This window comes from Lagopus muta, chromosome 3, assembly GCF_023343835.1.
Source record: "Lagopus muta isolate bLagMut1 chromosome 3, bLagMut1 primary, whole genome shotgun sequence".
NCBI classification, from domain to species: Eukaryota; Metazoa; Chordata; class Aves; order Galliformes; family Phasianidae; genus Lagopus; species Lagopus muta.
Window position 1 is genome coordinate 39,715,769 of NC_064435.1, and position 23,560 is coordinate 39,739,328.

Consider the following 23,560-nt stretch of genomic DNA (forward strand, 5'->3'; position numbering starts at 1 on the left):
TGTGAGTCTTAGATTCTCCGGAGTGTCTGTATGATACAAAGCAATAGCCTTCCAGTTTTTACTTGATAGACTTAAAATAGTTGTAACCTGGGAGCTGTAGGCACACTTAACCAGGAGCTGAGTCCTTCAAAGAGGTTGCACTATAAGAGAACTGTTGCTGGGTTTTTGCGAGGACTCTGCTGGATGGAAGGATCAGGGCTTTTCTCTGTCACACTGGGGCACTGAGTTAAGTTGACATGTTGTTTGAGGTACTCCTCTGGGACTTCGCCTGGTCTCTGGGACATCTTACGCTCCACAGAGATGAGATCACTTTATGCAGCATCATGCAAACATCAGGATCAAGCTGTAGCTGACCTTCCCTCATTATGCATGGTATGCATGTAACTAATCTGTATTTTGTTAGATTGTTCTATAACAACTGATGTGTAGCTGACTGCTAATGGTAAGTGTCAGGGTAGCAAATTTGTTTTGATGACATACTACTTATCCATATATTGTGAAAAAGTGTGTCATGCTGTTCTAGTCCATTACTAGGCAAGCGAGACAGGTTTCTTGTCTTTCTGCAGGTTATAATTAAGAAAGGTCATTCAGGGGCCTGGAGGATATTCTAGGATGTGAAAACAGGAGCTAGGTCTCTAACCGTAGTGACAACTCATAAACAGACTGAAATAGAGACCACAGTTGAGGGCTACCTCTCTGAGGATATAGAGCTACTTTAGTACTCTTCTAGTACAGATCTACACCTTCAAATTTCAGGAACTAGGCTGCACTTGGGAATTCACCCCAGTACTACAGTCTGCATTGTTGAATTTGTGGAAGCACTGAATTCATTTCTTTCAAAGTAGGCATTCAGAGCAAGTTTGTGGTGTCACAGCTGGGAAACTGTTTTAAGAAGAAACTTCTGAAGCCTGAGGTGGGTTCTTTTTTGTCATCTAGATTTTAAGCAGTAAAGAGAACTGAATTGGATTATGGTGGTAAACCACAAATTCAGAGTTACACTCAGGAAGTATTGGGATTTTTCTTTACTATATGAAGGAATGAATTCTCAGATCTTAATCAGCAAATCTGAATACAGGCCTGGCACATAGAACTTGTGTGTAGAAAATGCTTATTTTGGCATTCAATCTTGTCACTGTTTGAAGAGGGTAGGTCAAATTTCAGGTGAGGAAATAGGCCAGTTTAGAAGAAAACAGTGAAAAAAGAAGTGTCCCAGCCTAGAGAAAGGAGAGAAATTTTGAGGTGGAAAAATCACCAAAATTCAATTTTTAAAAAATTTTAATTAAAAAAAAAAATTCACAGGAGGGGAAAACAAATTATGAAAGTTAGAGGGGGAAAAAAAAAAAAAGAAATTCACTGAATGTATACACTGAGTGTATTCAACAGCAGAGATGGTCCAAAAATTATACCACCTTGTGTAACTCTGAAGGTGGAAGTAACTTTACTATGAAATCTGCACTGATGTCTTTATCACTGGTCATACATTTGTGGAGCCACGAGCCTCAGTGCATCTTCTGGACACACCAAATACCATATGCAGTTGTGCAGGTGACTGGAGAAGAAGGAAGAAAGTGAAAGTAAGGGCACACCTGGAAACGTGCATAAACATCTGTTGAAGGCCTGATCAGGGTTTAAGCTTACACCAGACTTGACAAACGTTGTCTGCCCAAGTAGGTCAATGCAATTCAGGTTAAGTCAGTAGTCATAGCTGTTTACATTCATTTGGCTTAGCTTTAATCCTGTGGTCTGTTCCTTTTTCCATTGCTCTATTGCAAAGAACCTTGAAGTATGCTGTGAGTGGTGTACTAAATTGGAGGATTGACCATACTTGTTTTTGTATTTGTTGAACTTGAAAAGTTTCTTGAAATGATCTACATGGACAGCAGGTTAGGAGGGAATGCTCTTGAGTGAGATGAGTCTACTAGATTAAAAAAAAAAAAAAAAAAAAAGGTTTTTCTACTAGTTTCCCTTAAGTTACTGACAGTATGCTACTGTACCATAAAAACAATTTTCCTCCTTTCTAACCAATTTGAAGTGAGAAAAGAATAGCTGTGGAAGAGGGCAGTTCAATTAGCAGTTACTCTTGCCAGAACATCTAGACTTCGTTGCTTCTAGTTGTGCTTTAACGAGAAAACATGAGTACAGAAGTTCCTAAACGTGTATGAAGACTTCAGTCTTCGTATCTGACTGTCTATTCTGGCTTTTTTTTGTCATCTATTACAGTTGCTTCTAGCACACAGTTCATATTTTGATTTTTCTCTAGTCTTTGCATGATGAAGAAAATAGTGTTGTAATTTCTCTGTGGTTTGGAGTTGAATTGCCCCTGCTAATGGCACTTCTGTAATACTTGATACAACAGGGGAAGATAAATGGAAAATGGAATCCTTTGCTCGTAGAGAGTCATTAGAGAGGACAAGAACAGGCAAAATACAATCACATTTCTATCAGTTTCTCTTACTACTTTGACTCTAGTAGAAGCAGATTTAGTACTTGGCTGCCCAGCAAATTTCAAGCATCTGCTGATGAGATTAAAGTTGCTAACTTCTGCCGTGAGGAAACACTGTAAAATGGACATATTTTTTTTCAGTGCTTTGTGTTGTGTCTGGTTAGTTTTCTCCTCTTGTAGGGGAAACGCTTTTCAGCAAATTTAACAGCTGGCTCCTGCATCTAATTTTATTAATAGCTTTGTGGTTTGTTTTTATGTCTTCTGTGTGCTGTTTCCCCAGAAGAAGGAAGGCTCAGCAGGAAACTTTGCATGTCCCCTTTGAACTGCAAGGGAAGCATTGCAGTCCAAAGTGTGATGAGAGAATTTCAGAGATGGTATGTTAATGACAGTAAGATTTTCTCAGAATGCATTAGTTCTGAGGAGCAGACTTGAAAATATGGGTAATGACATCTATTATACTTCGTTTTGGTTTTCATCCTTTGAGACTGGGTAACAGTCAAGGTGGGCTAAAGGACATGTCAATATTACAAAATGCTATAGATTTGATATTGTATGGATCTGAAAAAGGCAAGATTTTGTCTATCAAATTAATTGAATAACTTTCCTATGTGGTATTCAGTCTAAGACAAGTGTGTGGGCTTTACTGACCTGAGGAATTAATCTAAAATGTAAATACACTTACAAAGCTTTTGAAATGTGCAGAATTTTATTAAGAGCTGGCAAATAAAGCTTGGCAAAGCTTGTACCAGTTACTGACTTCTCAGATAGGAGTGCAGGGCATGTAAAACAATTAAAATACGCTCACGTTATGGTTAAAATAAGCTCGTTAATGTTTCTTAGATTGACATAGCCCAAGAACATATGTTCAGTTAATGTGACAGTATTTGTTTTTGTGTTTTTAATAAAAAACATGGCCCTTGCCCCCAGAAAACAACAACAACAACAAAAACCCCAAGCAGTTAACCAAACTAGAAAATACTTAAGATGAGGAATTCCAGTGGAATTGATTACAGCAAGTTAGATGCATGTCAAAGGTATTGTTCAGCAGTTATGTGACCTTTTACAAAAGCTGAAAACTGTTGACCTTTCGTTTTTACTGTGGGTATGAGAAATGTTAAGGTAAACTTGTAGAAATTTTTAAATCATGTAGAGTGAGAAATAGATTTTTAATTAGTTTTAATCAGTGAATGAACTTCTTAAAACTTTGTTGACATTGTAATGCTTAAACTATAATTTCTTTTGGATACTATATTCCAGGGATTTCTAAGGCTAAAGTTAATGATTGCATTTCATTAATTTTAGGCAGCTTTCTCTTTTATGATCTCTGTATCTTTATGTAAAATAGTAACTAGAATGTTAGTTATGCTCTGCATCTGCAGATGCTGCAATTTAGGTATCTGTACGCTCCACGGAATGCTTTCTATAAGCTTTGCAATCTATGTAGACTGCTTTTACCAGGTCGTGTTCTACTGTGCTTGTTTTGATCCTTGGTCAGCTGTCAGAAGCACAGCACCTGGACTAACTTGCCTTTTTTTTCCCCTCTTGTGTCTACCAAACAAACGTGTGGGATGGTTTCTTTTCCGTATTTAACAAAATAGAAAACGTGACTGTGTGTCTCTTTCTTCTGTTGGAAGCAAGTAATTTTACTTTCATAAGGAAAAAGCTTATAAACAAGCATTGAAAGGAAGTATTTATGCCTTAACAGGATATTTCTCTATAGCATAATAATTCATTTTTCATGAAAAGACCATAACTTGATGTGTTTTCAATGCGTGTCATCACTTGAAAGTGTGGTGCCACTGTAGTAACTAACTTTTACTGTTGGGTAATCCCAAGAACATAAAATTAGACAATACCTAAATGAATTAAATGTATTACTATAGTGACTGTCTTGAAATTAGCAAATGTTTTTGGTGGCAAAGTACTTTCATGTGAAACAGGAGATATTATCTCACAGAAACTATAAGGCTTTATTTTGAGAGAAAGGGCTTTTTTTCTTCAGAGTGGTTTTCTTTTGTTTTGCTTGCTCAGCAGTGGAATACAGAGTTGGTGAAGTTCTCCATCTGCTGGCATGAGGCAGTGAATGCATTCTGCAGGTAGGGCTGAAAGTGATGTTTCTTAACTTTAGCAGCTGCATTCATCTTTCAACATAGCAATCAAATTTTTGCCTTTAGTTAAAAATCTTTTGAACTGCATCTCTCAGGGCAATCAAGAATCTCTTAGAGTGAAGGGATGGCAAGATGGCTGTTGTTTTAGTAGCTATTAATTTTAACTAGTTATACTGATTTTTGGTTGGAAGAAAGCTGATTTTCTTCGTGGTAGCTCATTTGATGCTGCTTTGTGGGTTGATGATACTGTTAATGACACTGTATTATGTTTTGCTGAGCAGTACTTACACAGAGACATGATCTTCCCTGTTGCTCATGCTGTCCTGCTGGTGAGAAGCTGGGAGAAGACTCAGCTGGACAGCCTACCCAGACTTGTCAAACAAGTATATATCTAATGCCATATGGTGTCATGCTCAGTACAGATGGGCTTTTACAAAACAGGAATTTGGTGGATTGTGTTGGAGTAATTTCTGATAAAAGGTTACATTTGCTTCAGAAATACTGGAAGGGAACTTATAGGTCATAGCCTGAACCAGTGACTGAGCTCCTGGTGAAGAGGTGCGTCCACCTCTGGGTGCACAGGTGCAAGCAATTCATCTATGTACTGGAAGGGGTGGAACTGGGGTCCACCCCTCCCTGACCTAATTTAAGGGCTGGTAGCTGTGAGGGAAACATCTCTGGAGATTGCTTCCCTCTGGGAGTTTTCAGCAAGCCCTTGCCTTTGGAACTGAGTAGGCTGTTCTTTTCTGATTACAAGGTTTATTATCAAAACATTTCACAAATCCTTCTATTATTAATTGGAGACAATTTAATACCTCTACTTGCCTGATACACTTATGTTCCTCTTTACGTGTTTTAACATACTACTTGTGATTATACCTTTGGAACGATACTTTTAGAAATAGCCAAGTCTACCTTTTATATTGAAATACAATATTTTATTCTTGAGAAAAGTCTCCCAAATACTGGGAGAAACAACTCGTGTTCAGACTTGGGTTGTATATTATGTTTGATGTATTGTTCAACAAATAAAACTAGGTAAAAGACAGGAGGGAAGTTAATTGGCAGAAGGACTAAGATTCTTTTTTTTTTTTTTTTGTTATTTTGGTTGAGATGGCATGGTAAGTAATATTAGTAACTAGCTCATTTTAGGTAAGCTATTCATCTAAAATGTTTTTTTTTTTTTTTTTTCTCCAGTATTCAGTTCCTATTTTGCTGATAATTTACATAACAAATCCGGATGTTAACATTTTGCATTAGAGAATGCAATGGTTAATGTCATAACTGCGGATAAAATACCATTCTGAAAGAGTTACTTTGAAGTGAGCGTTCTATGCAGAATTCCTAAAACTTTCTGGTCACTTAAAATCTGGCAAGCTAATAAAACATTCTAGGTACTTAAAGAAATGGTACAAGTTTAATTCCTTTAGATCCTTTAGGAGGATTTCAGTGTGGTTCCCAGTTGCTGAATCCAGAACAGTGCAGTTTTCTACATTTGTATTGTGGTTCAGCGCACAAGTGAATATCTGAAATGCATCTCACGGTCATTACCAACTGCCTGCTTTGTCTTTCACTACACCGTTGGTTTTTGAGCATGTTAGCTCAGTTTCTTTAAAATTCAACTAAGTTTGTTTATGCTTCATCTGCTGTTTGGTATTCAGTTCTCAAAACTGCTCCAGAGCTAGTCCAAAGTTGGTTGGCCCCACAAATGTAGTGCTTGCTAATGTAGACAGACAGTGAAATATTAAAGTTAAGCTGAAAACCATTGGATTGTGTTGACACAAATCTGAAGGGCAGATGTTTTTTTTTGACCGTGTATGATGTCCAACTATAATAGTTCTCTAAGTGATCCAGTGCAAACAGTGTTTCATTACCCTCTAATAACTGTTGATTTATTTTTCTAAAAACTCAAGTTATATAAATTTATATCTTTTTTTTTTTTCCCCTTAGGATTCATTTGTGATGTGCTTTTGAAAGAACAACAAAGGATCTGTTACATACTAAATGCTTTTGAGAAAACTCTCCTCCTGATGTATTTTGCAAACTAATTGAATCACCATAGAAATTCAACATGGGAGGAGCTGTGAGTGCTGGAGAAGACAATGATGACTTAATTGATAACTTGAAAGAAGCTCAATATATCCGCACTGAGAGTGTGGAGCAAGCCTTCAGAGCAATTGATCGTGGTGATTATTATCTGGAAGGATACAGGGACAATGCTTATAAAGACTTGGCCTGGAAGCATGGAAATATACACTTGTCAGCACCTTGCATTTATTCTGAAGTCATGGAAGCTCTGAAGCTTCAGCCTGGATTATCTTTTCTAAATCTGGGTAGTGGAACCGGGTATTTGAGTACAATGGTGGGATTAATATTAGGTAACTTTGAAAATATTTATTTTAATACATTGCCACTGCGTATAATTAGAATATTATACAAGCCTTGTAGAACTTGCACTTCCTTAAAAGTAATAATAATGATACACAAAACTGGATTTTTGATGTATGTTTTTTTACAATATTGTATATTATCTACAGATGCTTCTGTCCACTGGCATTTCACAGAGCGTTTTGGAGGAAGTTCTGCTTGTATTTCTGTAGCATAGAATTTTAATACGAGAGGAAACAGCCTTTCATTGCTCAGAAAGGAAAAGCACAGAGGAACAATCAGAGGGCTGAAGTTCTAGTTTGCATATGTACCATATTTATGCCATTTATGGAAGAAATATAAATTATGTTGCCTTATGACTCTTGAAGAAACTTAATTGAAAATTAAGTCTCCATCCATGTGCAAACAACCTACCTTTAGAAGAAAAAATTCTTTAATTTTCTAACTTCAATATGATACTTAGAATACAAAGCATTTATGCTAAAAATTGTTTTTATTTTACATATGAATTTCATTATATTACTACTTCAGTACATAGTTCTTATAGGTGCAATTTTAGTGACTATTAAATGGATGTTATTTGTTGAAGAAAGCCTTCTAGCAGGTTGGGCATTTTGTTGCGTGTGTTGATAGACACACAAATCTGAAATGTGAGAAGCTGGTTTGATTTCAGTTTTTATCATTCATTCTCACGTAAAGAAATTGTCCCTAATACGTACGTAACTAACTTCATTTGTTGGCATCTCTGGCAGTGTATTTTGTTCCTGTTAATAAATGCAGTGGCAAAGGTACTGTTCCCTTGTAGAAACAGAAATTATGTTCATTAACATGTAAAAATTTAAACTGAAGATACCTGCTTTGGAGGGTGTTTCTGTTTAATATGAGTTATGAGTTAAGTTCTGTGCTAAGAATACCTGTGTAATAGTATTCATACATTTCCCTGCTCTGTGTAAAGCTTTGTTCTTTCAGTATTCTTCCTGAGCTGTGATGTTCAAGATGTTATGTATATTGCACTTGTATTGATGTACTTGACCTTTTTTTTTTTTTAAATGGTGTTTGGTTACCTGTTGAATGCTCCTTCACTAGACCCTATCAACCAGAGTTCTTGTCTTTCAGAATATTATATGTGGTATTTAAAAAAAAAAAAAAAAAAAAAAAAGAGAGAGAGAGAGAAAAGACTTGTCTTTGAGCATTAGATGGGCTGACAGCCCCCTAAGGAACACAGTTAAGCTACAGCTGTTCCTTGTTTCCAACTCAGGTGCTGATATATTCTTAGTAGTGCTGAGGAGACTGGAGCAGTAGCTGTTCAGCTACATTTGGAAGCAAGCTTCTCATGTTTCCATAGTACTTCATTTTCTTATTTTCTGCTCCCATTGATAAGATCACTAATTATGTATAATAATTCTTCCTTATTTTAGTGTTTGTTTTAAACGACGGAGTAAAGGAGCAGAAACGAATATGCTTCTGATAAATATGTATGTTGCGCCAAAAGTAGTACATCCTACTTATTTCCATAGAAACTACAACAGATACAAAGAGGACAATCAAGCTACTTGATAGAGCAAATAGTGGCAAAACACTATTTTTCAGTATGGTCATCACCATTAGCTATGCATTTTTGCCAGCGATGAACAGGAGTTTGCATGCAGTGCTCTCAATCTGCACCAACAGAGATGACCTGTCACTGCTGCTGAAATGCACCACCCGCCACCTCACTGTGCTCATATCCACTGTTTGGTCTCCATAAACATTCAACAAGTATCAGTGAATGTCAGTGGAAGCCATTTTTTCACTATGAAGGAGTTCAGTGATGCACCTTTGCTTCATATGCACTTCCATGTCAGACTGCTCCTCTGCTGCCATTCGTCTCACAGCAACAAAGCAGAGCATTGGTGGGAAGGTTCAGTCTCTGACATAACACTGATATCTGCCTCTGTCATTGTGGGCCAACGTAATAAAATGGAAGGTGTTACTTTTGGAGCTGACCTTGTGTATGTATATTTAAAAGCCCACCTGTTTTTAAACAGTTTTCAGTGTACAGTGTGAATAGTAACAGGGAACCATGTGTTCTTTGACAGTAGGTGGGTATCTTCCAATTTGATAATGTAGTGGGTATGTTTTTGCCATGCTGTCAGCATCAAAATGAGATTAAATTAGCAAGTGATTTTGGAAGTGGTATACACTACACTGCTAAGTATAGTGGTGTGTGAAAAAGAAAACTTCTAAATAGATTAGATTAACTGTTGATGCTATTAAAATACATAGTTCAAACTAGATGGTGGAATTATATTTCAGCGGTTGAATTCTGCTGAAAGAGAATTCAGTCTGGAGAGTAACAGAGAAGTTGGTTTCTGGTTTTTAAAATGAGTGACTCCTTGGCATCTGCAAATTTACTAATGAAAGAATAGAATCTACTTGTATTTCTGTTCAAATTATGGGTAATACGGTATATTACAACATGACATTATGTTGCATTCGCAGATTTGAGACTGTTGGGGCATTTACAGTTCCTTAGTGTTTTTTTTTTTTTTTTTCTTCAAAATTGAGTATTGTAAGGACTGAGTAATTTTGGGACCGGAGGCATCAATGTGTTTTTCTATTTTATGAGACTAAAGGCATGGTAATTATAATAGGAGAAAGCATGCGTTGGATGCTGCTGCATGTTACAAGACTGTACCTATGCTGGTTAGGAATGTGGTAGGCTATTATTGTGCAAGGGACCATTAAATGGTCTGCATCTATGTTGATTAGTAATGTGGTAGGTTATTATTGTGCAAGGGAGCATTAAATAAACATCACAAAAGATACCGTAAGAGGTATCTTTTATAATACGATGGATGATAAATTTAAATAGATGTGGCTGTCAGCAGGAGTTATGTGTTTTCACAAGTTGAAAGATCTATCTACCTCTTGACTGACCTTAGAGAGGTCTCATGAGCAGAGCATATAGCTTGGTTTTATTTTATCTGGTATGATGTGTTATGTTAAGAACTGTCATTAGTAATCACTTTAGTGATGTACAGTAGGTTTTGGTATGTTGGAGAAAAAATTTTTTTAGCAACTGTTTTTTGTAATTAGTGTCTTAAGAAAACTATTTCTTTGGAATAATATCTTTGAGCTAAATACTTAAGCAAGGTTTAGAATTATAGATTATACAAATTTAATTTTTTTCTGATATTATTGATATTTGCTTGCTTTTTTTTTCATCTTCTCTCTCTTTTTCCAGTTGTGTTCCAGTGACTAAAGTATCTGGGTTATTGACTATATATTAAATATAGAAACGTCACAGTGAATGTGACTGATTCAGACACTTTCCTGATGTAGAAAGTAGTCATAATAGTGTCTCATGATTTCTTCTTGTTCCTGGAAAATAGCTTTAACTTCTAGCATACAAATGAACTTGGAAATGTACTTGGGTTTGATTGCAGGATCAATCAGTGCTGCAGCTGTAGTAGTATTGTGGTGAATGAACATAATGTGGCCAGTTGCCACGTTCTAGGTGGAAGTTAAATGCTATCTTTAAAACAGGAGCAGACTTCTGCAAAATAGAGCAGATGTAATTGTGGGAATATAATACAAAATCTCTGAATTGTCAGAAACTAAGAAAACGTTTCAAAATTTGAAGAACACAGTATGAACTAAATCATAATTATTGTTGTCTTCCAACTAAATAATTTGTTGAAAAGGAAGTTGTTCAGTCTGTAGTAAGTCAAGCTTTTCTGCATCCTTACGATGAAAAATTAGTTATATAAAACTGTTTTGCTGCAATTCTATTGCTGTTCTTTATATTTTTTTCCATCCTTTGACTTTTTACCTTGTTTTGTTTCCTCTTAACCATCCGTAATACAGATACAAAAATATCTTTGCCTAGTGTGTTTGAAGAATTCAGTGTTTATGTGATGTTAGTACTTTCACAGGCAAAAGTACAGTTTTGTTCTATGTGATTGAGCTGTGACTAAAGAAACTGCTGTTTTTATTTACAGGACCTTTTGGGATAAATCATGGAATAGAGCTTCATTCAGATGTGGTAGAATATGCCAAGGAAAAATTGGAGAGCTTCATAAAATATAGTGATAGCTTTGATAAGTAAGTATCTCATTTGTCTGGTTCACTTTGCAGCAACTTTTTATTTTAACTGACCACATCATTGCTCATAAACTTAGAGAGGGAAGTAGAAGAATGGCATCACACATGGCAAACGGTATTTGTTACTGCAACATAGAACTTCAGTTTCTCGGTCTAGTTCACAAGGTAAGTTAAGGCTTAGGAAAGAAGGCTTTGAAGTGTGACACTATTCTTGCTGCGTAGTACTTCACAAAATTGATCTTGCTGCATTTTGGGAATGCGTGTACATGCACACACGTGTATATACTACATGTACATGCATATATACATGACGTACTATGCGGATGTCTTTTACAGTGCAATTTGTATCTGTTAAGTCAGTTCTTATTACATAATTGGGCATCTTTTGGTACGCAGTTAACTTCTAATTTGCATCTGTTGGTCTCAATGTCTGATTGTATTTGTTTATTACCTGAAGACGTGGACTTAAGAGTCTCCATCTGCGCTCAGGCACCACCTGCTCTTCCTGATTTATCTCAGTTTTATAAGGCTTTGAACCTTACTTGTTTGACTTCCTAAACCATTTTTTTCATTAGTTTATAAGTTGTCCATAAGAATGCAGAACTTGGGCCTCTCTGCCCTTTCAAAAAGGAAAACTGTGTTCCAGCTAGGTCTATTATGTGTGAAAACTCTTCATGGATAGTAATTTCTCTACCAGTAATTGTAAGGTAGCTGCTGGAAATTCAGAAGAATGTTTTAAATTGTATTCATAGCATAAGAATTGCATGTCCTTACCCATCTTCTCTTGCTCAGAGGGGAGCAGAGAAAATTCTTTTTATCCTCTTGCCTTTGTAATATCTTTTAAGAACTACTGTGCATTTGATTTTCTTAGTTGGAACTCCGTCTAGTTTTTCCTTACACCAAACTTCTAGAACTTTCATCTGACAACAGACCATCCTTTTTCTTCTTTTACATAAAAGAAGGCTCTTATACTTGAAGTAGAGTCATCGTAGAGCTAGCTGTAATTAATTGTATTCAGTTCTGTACTTCTAGCATTAACTAGATTATTTTAGTTGTTTAATTGGAAGAATGTTGGAGGGACACAGAACTAAAACTGTGTCATGTTTTAGTGTGTATATATTACTATCATCGCCTCAAATTTAATACAGACTTTTTCTGTTAGCTGATATTAATACAGAAGTGAGATCTGTGACCACTTATGATCATCATTAATACTACATTAATTGCTCTTTTAAGTAAGATGCAACTGCCTGCTAATAAATTCCTGTGTGCGCCTGTATTCCTGTATATGTATTCTGACACACAGAGGGTTGACTTGGACTGAAAAGTCTTGCCAGTTTGGTAATTAATACTTTTGCATACATAGATGAGGAGAAATTGAATTGGAGGGGAAGCAAAGAAGTACACCGTTGTTAAACAAAATCAGTCTGATTGATTTATGTGAATAAATACCAGAAATGTACGGTTTGTATTTAAAAATTTGCAAGTACCAGGAGAAAAGAACTAATCCCAGTGTTGCTAAATTTGGCATAACTGAATGTGTGCACATGTACTGTTGGAAGGAAGGAAGTATGTGTAATACGAGATGTAAGTATTCTCAAAGCAGAAGAAATGTATTTTCTGCTAATTTAGAGATCAGCTCTGGAGACAGTATTCTAAATTATGCGTTATGTACACTGATAGCTAAACTGATTTTTCGTTATATAGTGTTATACAGAGGAGGAGTCAAAAAAGATTAGTGAATATAATTTATGCTTTCACTAATTTACACGTGCATCACTTGGCATATACTTTTTAATAATCAACAACAGAAAAAATACAAAGCACTGGCTATGGAAGCATCCTCCTCACCAACCTAACAAACGGGTCTCTTTAATTTTTCTTATATAAATCTATTTGACAATAACTGAACTGCTGTTCACGTAATACTGATTGACTGCTTGGGTTTTAGATTTAGTGGAAGGTTTTGTAACTCCTTGTCTGAATAGTTAATTATGGTTAACTGTATTTTAATATAGTTACTGAAGATGGCATGTTTTTCTTCTGATTGGCTCATTTATGTTTATATATAATATTTTCTGTATATATTTATATCAAATATATACGGTATGTCTTCACTTTTAGTCTGCCTCTTAAAGTAATGTACTCTAGGTCAGTAAAGCTAGTTTTGATTATTATTTCAGGAAATTTTTCCTGAATTTTGGCTTGTAAAAGAAATATATGAAGTATACTTACTGAAAGTTGTGTGGACTTCTGCTTCTGAACTTAACTACTCATTTGATTTGCTTAATACATGGAGGAAAGATCTTCTGTCAAAAAGAACTCGTAAGGTGTGCAGTGTCTGCCTGCTGTTGAATACTGATGTATACCTAGAAGACATACATACTGTTTGAAATCTGATTTTGTCTGTCAGAGTGGTATGAATGAAGCTGATTGTCTCAATGAATGTATGCATGTTTTGAGGAAAAATATCTTAACCTGTGATCAGCTTCTAAGGAGGTTCATAGGCTATAGAAGGAATACAGAGAGCACATGTAATTGAGATCTGCAGATGGGAATTCTGCGAAACCCTTCTTCCCTTTCTGTGTTCTTCAGTGGATAATATTCTGCAGTCTGATCTGAGTATTTGAAGAAGTCTCTTTCTTAAACAAAAGTAAAAGGGCTTTTACCTTAAATGTAGATCCTTCAAAATCTTCAGCTTGGATCCTAAATAAATGCTTTAATTTTGTTTGTCGTGTTCTTTCACTTGAAGCAGTAGACCTTTATCTTTGCATCTGACTTGCAACATGGAGCTGGGTTATGATGATTTACTTTTTCTCCTGATGAAACAAGATGTTTTGATGCCACTTTTCATAGGGAATGATACAGCATTGTGTGATATAGTAATGCTTTTTTATGGTTCCTGATAAAAATGTTGTTTAAATGTAATTACATGTGGTTTTTTTTTAATGATTGGGGTAGGTACTTGATTAAAGTCTGGTAGCAGTGTAAAAGTAATGAGGTAATAAAAAATCTGAGATACTCTTTGTTTAAAGGGCAGTTTATCCTTCTATTAGTTGTCTGTTGAACTGTTCATTAGAGGAAAAGCTTTTAATACAGTTGTTTCAGAAAGACAAATAATTTCAGTAAGCACTTGTATCTGTATCCATATCCCACCAATCTTTTAAAAATACTTTTTGCCTGAATTGAGATGGAGTTGTTTCTTTGAGAGGTAAAATACTGCCTTGGTTTTATTTGGTGTATATTTTCTAGTAGAAACAAGGGAGATTTGCCATTGTCTGGAAGTATTGTTATGATTGAGGTGCAAAAGATTTTAGGTGTGGATTAAACAAAATACTCTTGAGTTGAAAGTATATATATGACTCTCTTTCGTACTTTAAACCTTGAGTAGGGAATGCATGCCATTTAAGGGGAAAAAAAAAAATTCCTTAAGAAGGCTATCTGAAACACATTGTGCAAGTACCAGGCCCGGCTTCACCTGTTTTTATTGAAGGGGAATGTGTTGTCTTTTCTGCTCCCAGTCAACTTCTAGACCTAGAATATCCAGCTTGGAGAGAGAGACACAGGGCAAGGCTAGGTTGCCCATCTTCTAGCACCCTATCAAAAACCAAACCTGGGTAAGCTGAAGTCCCTGATGTGAAAGAATCACCAAACCTTCTCAAGATCAAAAGAAACCACTTCAATGGTAAGTTGCAAGAACCCTAGTACTACTTCTGGTATAACTGTTATGGGTTAAGCTTCTTTCTGAAGTCCTATAAGAAAATTATTGGCATTGAAAAATGGCTTAATTTTCCAACAAAATATTTATTTGTCTTTGAAATTCAAGGCTCCTGTAGAACACTGCAAGCTCACTTTCATAAAAGTAGAGTTGAAGTTGAAAGTTCCTTGTATATGCTCAAAGAAAAACCATTCTTTGCTGTTCAGCTGGATAATGATAGCAATAAAAATCTGTGCAGGAAAAGTAACCTGTCTTAAACCCCCTTGGTAGCCTTTTCAGTTCATATTTTACTTTTAACTTGTTCTTAGATTTGGTTAGTGGAAATTTTGTGCTTTTTTTATTGCTCTAGCTAGAAAAACATACGACAGTAAGAAGTTCAGAGGGATTCTTTGACACTGGAAATTAACATTTTCAAAAAGAAAATCTGCTTTTGAAATGTCTCTTTTTCAGTTAGAGGTATTAAAGAGAAATAATATACATAAACATCATAAGCCAGGAGGCTCCAAAAGTGGCAGTTGAGTTTACTGCTTTCTAGAAAGAAAAGAAAACTGTTTTTAAAGTGTTTGAGAGTTGGAGCAATCTGTGTTCTTGCTATCTCTAAGCACATACAAAATCTTTTAGAAATAAGACAGATTCTGTGGTGGACACTACTTTCTTTGGAAATCTGCAGTTGCTGCAAGTTTTGATAGTATTAAGAGCATTTGTTATTACATTAAAGTAGTTGAGAAAAACAGCAATGGATTGTTGCTACCAAATCAAATCTATAGCTTCACAAAAACTCTTAGTATAGAATATGACAATCTTAAATCTATAAAACTACCTTTTCTGCTTCAGTACCAAAAAAAAAAAAAAAAGCAAAAAAAAAGCAAATACTTCTGTCTACAGAAACAATAAACTGTTTCTGAGGGGACTTGCATCCATGAATTTACTAGGGTCCTGGTGACAGAGGGAGGTGATGAGACATTTTTTCACCTCCTTCTTTTTCAGGAGTGCAGGTTTCTTAAACTTCACTGTGGAATTGATTTAAAATATATATATTCCTTCAGTGTACTACTTTGCTTTTATCATCAAGATTTTAGATGCAGTACCTAATGAAGTTTAAGTTTGTTAACTAGTGCTGAAGAGAGAGTAAGGTTAGTTGTATTTTTTAAGGTCCAGCATTCTAACTTTTCTTTATAAATAAGAGCAGTGTTTTTTCATATGTTTCAGTGAAGCTGATGGCTATTAGAAGTTACAAACAAGCAAAGATAGCTGAAGTTGCCCAATAGAAGCACAAAAGTAGTTTTATTCTAAAGCTGAGATAACAAATAGAAGTGAAGCTGGAATGCATTTCCCACTGGCCTACATTGCCTGGATGAGAAAAATGATCAGGAAAAAATTACTGCATAAAAATTTAGTCAGCACTGCTTCTGGCTATTTTACTAATCCTAATGAAATCCCCATTATTGCCATTGTACGTAAGGGGCTTAAAAGCTGCTACTGTAGATAGTAACAACCGTTTTGTTATAGAAGTTTTTATACTTTTGTTTCTGTTTATTCTGATGTTCAAAGAGTACATGCAGGAAGTCCCAATAAGTGAAATGCATGTAACTTTTCAGGGAAGCATGCTAGCAGGCCATAAGAATGCATTTATACATGAGCCATACTTGTTAAGAGCTTTAATAAATACATAAGTAAGGCAGAGTGAAAATAGAGAAAAATACAAAAAAACAAACAAACAAACAAAAAAAAAACAAGGAAAAAAAACTTGCTCTCTTGTCATTCTGTTGTTCCATTTTTAATAATTGTTCTCAGTATCTAATGTAGTTCTTAGTGATAGGATCCTAAATGAACATCACCACCAGGATAGAATATGGGAAATATTTATTGAGAAATGTGAAAATTTATTCTTATACTCTGCAGTATATTAGAAGCATCTTTAAATCTGGTTGTTACTTGATCTAGAGTACTTTTGCAGTATAGTAAGGTGAAAAATGCTAACAAGCCATTCTGTGAATGTTGTGCATTGCTGTGGCATGGTATACAGAAAGTCATGTTTCACCTTCAACTGTAGTTTTCACAGAATATAAGACTTATGTCAGTTTAAAAAATGAAATGGATTAAACAATCTGGAAGTTTCTTTAAAGTTTCTTTCTGGCTTTAGGTATACTTGGAGTAAGATTAGTAAATTATGAAATTGTTTTATACAGAAGAAGCCCTGACAGTATTGTTCTTTTAACAAAAATGAATATGAGTTGGAACTCCCTAGATTATTTGTAGCTCTTCATTCTCTAAGGATAATCACAGGAAATACTTATTTTTCAGTTTCTATAGATGTGTTTTAAAAGGATGGTTTTTGTGGTGGTCAAGATAGTTTAGAAGATCCTTGCCCATCCTAAGGCATCTTTTAGCTGAAAATAATGGATTTAAGGGAAGTTTGATTTGAAGTTAACTTTGTGTATTCTTTTAATTCCCTACTGTTGGTGAATATGTTTTAAAACACAAATTTCCCGTGGAAAAATTGTTCCAATGTAGTATCAGCATAGTTCAGATGGCTTGCTGTAACAACTTGGCAGTCTTCTCATTGAACAGTAGTTCTTTGTGCTGTAAGTTTATTTGTTTTGATCCTCTTGCTCCCTCTGTCAGAAATAAAAATATGCATTATAGTTTATTTTATTTTTCCCTTTTTGGACCTGCTGAGAGGGTTACTATGTATTTTATTTTATTAAAGAGCCTTCTGGACTGTTAGAGGGGAGAACAGCTTGATGACACTTGTCCCCTTTTGTATGGGTTTCAGTTGATTGAACACAAGGAAATGATTGTGGATGGCAAACCAGCATCCTAAATTCATACTGAAAGGGTTTTTCTTTCTGTAAGGACTGAGCACCAAGCTGAGATGGAAGTGCAATAAAATAGGCAGAAGTGTGCTATTAGGTGGTATCCTTGTATGAATTTTAGTGGTTAAGGAGAAGTGTAAAATGTAACTGGAGAAATGCTGACTTTAAGAACTGCTTTTTCTCTGTGCAAAAGACAAATGTCAGCAGTTCAAATAGTTCCCAGTATTTTTATAAGCATCTTACAACACGTTTCACTGTTGGCTTTAAACACGAATCTGTGGATTTTAAAAGTTGCTTTTTATTCAAAGTATGTGATTTTATGCCCAATTTTATTAAACTTGAACTTGATTCCTTAGAAGGGAACATCTCTTAAAACACAACTCCTTACCTCTAGTTTGATCTTGAAGAGATGTCAGGGTTAATAATGCACTACATCCATGAAGGCTGTATAGGCAGGAGAGCTTAGCCCTTGAGGGATGCTGTACTCCTCAGAGCTGGAAGTAATTGGAAATTAGATTGTCTGGGTAGGTTATATGATAGGAATTACCAATGAATTACCTTGGGGAAAAAAACTTAGTAGGATTACTAGTGTTTACATATTTTGTTACCGCATGAATACTAGATTGGTGGATATGGATACAAGAGCAAATAATTTCAGTCTTAGTTCTTCGCTAAAAAATGTTTTTGTTTTTGTTTTTGTTTTTTAAATGGAAGCTCATTTTATCCCGATAATAGTGTTCCTTTGTGTTGATACCTGTGGAGATTCTTAAAAGAATGTGTGTAGTAATGAACTATTCCTTACTTATTTTCTTAATGTGCTGTGATGAAGACAAAAACACTCTTTAAATCTTACAGGTAATTTTTGATACTTACCTGAAAGAAAAGTGCTGTGCCTGTATTGAATCTGTAAAACTTTAGTGCTGGGGGGGATGGACATGAAATGCCTATCCTTGAGGGACAAGGCAGAAAGGACAGAATCAGGTTAATGCACTTCAGGTACTTGAAACTGCTTTACTATCTTGGTCCACTGCTAAACAAGTTCTGTATGAAATTAAATTTATCCTATGGCAAATGTTCATTCATACACAGGAACACAGTCAGTGTGTTATCTGTACTAGAAACTCTTAAATTCTTTTGGCTGTTTTCTTGTAAGCAAAATACCAGATTCAACTGAAGAACTGGATGTGATTCAAACATCTATATGTTTTTCTAGTTCTTTAGTCTCAGGTTTTTGGGTTTTTTTTTGGCTTCTAATCTATGGGGAAAAAAAAAATAATCATGTTTTCCAGATACAATTGTACCCTGGCTATTTAACTGTGATCAACAAAATGTAAATAAAACTTGCTGTTTCTTAAGTTGTTTTCATAGTTCCATTTCAAATTGGTAACCAAGTGAAATATTACCCCTCCTTGATTGGTAGCTTATGTATTTGCCAGTACTGCATGTTAAGGCACTAAACCATTTCTTTTCAACAAAGTCATTACTATAATAAAAATAACTCAGTGTAACACAGAAGGAAGTTGAGTATCTGATCTGTTTTCATATCCTGGAGGTAATGGTATTGAAATTACCTCATTGGATGTAGTATCATAAGGGACTGATGGAATTTGGATTTGAGATTAAATTCCATTGTAAAACAATGTGATTGATGCTGTTTTCTTATGTTAAAACTAACAAACTTATTATACTGTTGGTAGATATTATTCTCATTTATTTGCTAAAACTTATGTTGAACTTAAAGATCATTCCCTGATCAGATGGTCAGAGGCTTATACTTCAGTGAAGTAGAGCTTAACCTTGCTCATTTTGGAAATGGATTGGGAAAGTCAGTGATACAAATTCTATACATTGTATTTTAGTCTTTTGGAAGTTAATTACTTATTACTAGATTACATAGATACCACAAAGTGATACATTTATTTGTCAGTTTCCTGATTCTGAGATGTGTGTATAGTTTTGTGGTAACAGTCAAAGATTCAGGGAGTGAGCAAGGAGTCTTCATTTCTTCAGTGATGAAGGTTTACTTGGAGTGCAGAGGAAGAACTGAGTGCTGTTGTTTTACAACTTAACTAAATTTGAGAATTCCATAATGCTCTAAATATGAACCTCATATGCGTTTTTATTTCTTGTGTTTTGACACTGTTTATATCATAAAACACAAAGCAGGTAATTCTGCAGGCAGCTTGAATGAACGGCACTGGCTTTTGAACTCAAGTGTTACTTTGACTAGATACAGCTTAAAATCTTTTCCACCCATTTACTCCTACCCTTATATAGACTTCTGGGTAGAAAGATGTGTATGGCAGTTCTATTACTGTGTGATATAAATGGGCAGTCAGCGTACTACTGTAGGTGTTATTGCATTGCCAAGTGAGCTGAGTCCCTTGTTTTCCATCTGAAATAAACTGAAAAGATGTCTTTCTGAGTTGCATGTACTCTAGTTAAGACTACTGTGAGAAATGAGTCTTTCAGGAACCTCTTACTTTTGACAAATAGATTTTAAACTAGCTGGAGCTACTGGAGTGAAGAAGGTCATTTTTGAAGTAGTAGGCCTAACCACTATCTCTCTGTCTTGGTAATAAGCCTTATGCCTCCACAAATTTGTATTAACATAGTCCAGTCTTAGTTTAACGCACCAATAGGCAGACATAGTCTCTAGTGCTTAGCCTGTTTTGATTCTTACAGGTGTAATGGGAAACTTATTCATTGTTGTTCTTGTGTACTTCTGACTGCAAGCTGTAGAGCTAAATGAGAAATTCTTTCCAGCTTTCATTGTATTTATAGGTCTCTATATGGAGCGTATATTTTGTCTGGGAAATGTTTTGTGTTTTTTTGTCTTGTCTTTGCTTTCTTGGGAATTTTGTGTTTCTGTTTTAAGAGGGTGCTTCCAGTAGAAGCATTTAGGGAATATCTGGTAGTAAGATTTTGGAGGAGAATTTTGAGTAATGGTGTTATGAAAGTTGTCGGGTTATGCAACATCAGTCTGTCTTCTGTTGTTCTAAGTATATAACTTAGAGCCAGTGACTGTTTGCTATCTAACGTGGCATTTCAGAGGAGTGCCCTATTACTCACCTCTGGTTTTTATTGTACTTTTGAAGCCCACAACGGTACTTTGCTTAAATTTTCAAGTTAAATCAGTGTGATGATGCTTTACTTCAGATGTAGACAACCTGAAATTAAAACTGTACGTTGAGCTGTCTGACTTATGCTAAATGTTGAAAAATATGTGATCCCCCATGCACTTAAGAGATCATTTCACTGAAGAATAATCAGTACTTTGGGTTTCATTTTCTTCTGAGCATTTAACCTTGCCAAATGTATTTGTAGATATTTCTTTTTTTTTTTTTTTTTTTTTTTTTTTTTTTTAAATTCAACCACAGTTCATTTTTGCTGTCTGCTTGTGTGCAGTTGGCTGCACTCCCCATCTGCCACCTTCCTTTTTTTTAATCTGTCAGTATTGATTGTAGCTTTCACTTCTTCCATTGGTCTTGGATGAGGAAACAACAGCATGGACTGTCAGCCACATTGAGCGCATAAGGCAGTTGCAGTGGTTTGTCAGTAAGGTATTCTGGAGTCTATATTTGACTAGTCAAAGAAAGAATTGAATTATTTTCAAGGTCGTGCACCCTATCTTGAAAACAAAGTGCTTCAAGCAAAAACATAGCTTTAATAAAAGACTAATTTGTGAATGGTAGGGTTGATAGGGGAGTCAGCTAAGCCTTATAGGCAGTGCCAGGTTTCCGTGTAACTGAGATGATTATTTGCTTGTCAGGTGTTGTACTGGGATTGCCTACTGAAAGCCAAATCAAAATAATTTTTGAATGTAAGCTGTAAAGCTCATAAGATGGCTCTATGTATTCAAAGAAGTATTTAGAAAGAACAAGTTATTCATTCTGAGATGAAGTTGAGAGGCATTAAATTTGGTACTGCCAGATGACACTTGTGAACTACTTCTGTAGTTTTAAAGTTTTTCCAAGAAAATCATAAATCCTTTCTGTGAGCACATGTGTAACATCTCTTCTTGAAATGAGGGTGGAGAAGGAGGTTTTTGACTGAATGTTGTTGGTGTGTGTGTGTGTTGGGGAGGGGGTTTGTGTGTTTTTTCACTGTTTTTTAGTACAAATATATGAATTACATTATGATGCATGAACATCTTAACCAGAGACTTGCTGCAAAGATGTGAAAAATGTCAGAAAATATCTCTGTAATGGCGAACATATGCAGCTTTGGCAATAAAGCTCTGCAGTGTGCACCTTTTGCTATTTTATGCAGTGTCAGGAGAACTTAGTCTTTGCAACTTCTGCTTTATACTTAAGTCCGCTCAGAAGCAGTTATGTGACTTTCATTTGCTTAAGAAAATTAGAACAGATGTTTCTCAGAATTAATCTTTTTTTTTCCTTGCTTTGTGTGTGGTCAAAACTTTTCTATTAAATTTTATTTTTGAAAAAAACAGATTGTTCTCAAAATGGAAGGTGGGAGATGTAGAGGAAAATAATTCTTAAAATAACCTCTTTTAAAAGTGAGAGGGAAGGTATTGGGAATTGGACTGTTACAACATTTATACAATATATAACCTAAATATTCCACAATTAACATCTGTCTGCTTTAAAGGGACCTGACTGCATGCCTTGTTCAGAGAAACATCACAAGTCCGATTGCTTACTGTTAAGAAGCCTGGTGTTTCTTTCAGGCTTTTTTGTTTTTATGTGATGCACTCGCTAACTTTAAAAAAAAAAAAAAAAATTTAATCCTTCATTGAGCAGAAACAACACATTGTTTTCTGTTTAATATTGCTGTGTTTAATGCTGATTGTTAAAATGTGTGCTAATCTTTCTTTTCTTTATGTAAGGAAGATAGTAAAAATATTTTTGTTTTTAACTGGACTGGCTTTTCTCAAGAAAGCTGATTTTATTTTAAAATGCCTCTTTTTGCTTTCTTCTCCTCAGATTTGAGTTCTGTGAACCTGCCTTTGTGGTTGGTAACTGTTTGGAAATAGCCTCAGACAGTCATCAGTATGACCGGATTTACTGTGGAGCTGGAGTCCAGAAAGACCATGAAAACTACATGAAAATTTTATTGAAAGTCGGAGGCATTTTAGTAATGCCTATAGAAGATCAGGTGACTTAATGACAATTTCCCCTTGCTATCATGTAGTATAAGAAATACATAATTCAAGAAATGTTTTAACATGTATAGTTGACAAAGTTGAACATTAACTGTTGTTGTCTTTACTCAGTGTATTACTGCAATTCAGCAGGTGTTTTTGCAATGCAGTCTTGAAATTGTTTTCCTTTAAATGATGGGAAACTGCCAATGTCCTGTTTATCTGTGATAAAACTGTTTTGTCTTCCATGAAGCTAGTACTCCATTCTTAAATATTTTAAGTATACTATGCTAGTCCTAGTACTGCCTTGAAATCCTTGCCACACATGTTCAGTTAATACTTCAACACAACATAAATCACTCTCTGAAACAGGAGAATTGATTTTATGTTTGTAATTAAAGGTAGGAGAAATGAAAAAGAGTGGAGGAAAAGAGTTATTTCCAGCAATTTTCAGTATTGCTTTTTTGTGTTAGATTAGACTTTTTCCAGACAGGTGTATTATTTTAATAATACTTCACACTGTTATCACTTTTCATCCTTAGATCTCAAAAGGCCTTACAAAGGTAAGTATTATTCTCCCTGTTTTGCTAATAGGGAACCAGGGAACAAAAAACTGATTTATGTGGATGCTCTCTTGAATGTAGATAATTACTAAATTATTTGCTGGTAAGCTTGCTGGTTACCTTCCAAAAATAACTATATGTTTACTTTCTCAGAATATCCAAGTGATTTAAATGTGGTCTGTGTCATTGAGTTATATAAATACTAGAGAAAGTATTTATTGGACTAAGATACTATCAACTGAGATTGATTGCATATCTCAAAGGTAGTCTAGGTAGCAAAATTAAAACTGTCGTTAGGTCTGTCTTATATGCAGATAGTTAGCACACTAGAGAC

The 23,560-nt window shown here is 35.2% G+C and overlaps 1 protein-coding gene across 6 annotated transcripts in view; it reads left to right on the forward strand.

Annotated features, from left to right (window-relative positions):
• PCMTD1 (protein-L-isoaspartate (D-aspartate) O-methyltransferase domain containing 1) overlaps nt 1-23,560 on the forward strand; it is a 43,068-nt gene that overhangs the window by 11,666 nt on the left and 7,842 nt on the right. For 4 of the 6 annotated variants that reach the window (XM_048940579.1, XM_048940580.1, XM_048940581.1 and 1 more), the window contains exons 2-4: nt 6,502-6,929; nt 10,923-11,025; nt 22,506-22,677. In XM_048940579.1, coding sequence (XP_048796536.1) covers nt 6,623-6,929; nt 10,923-11,025; nt 22,506-22,677 — 582 coding nt within the window. In that variant the 5' untranslated portion in view covers nt 6,502-6,622. Of the gene's footprint in view, nt 1-6,501; nt 6,930-10,918; nt 11,026-14,546; nt 14,711-22,505; nt 22,678-23,560 lie in introns of those variants that run through there. The other 2 variants (XM_048940583.1, XM_048940584.1) reach the window with 2 other exon arrangements.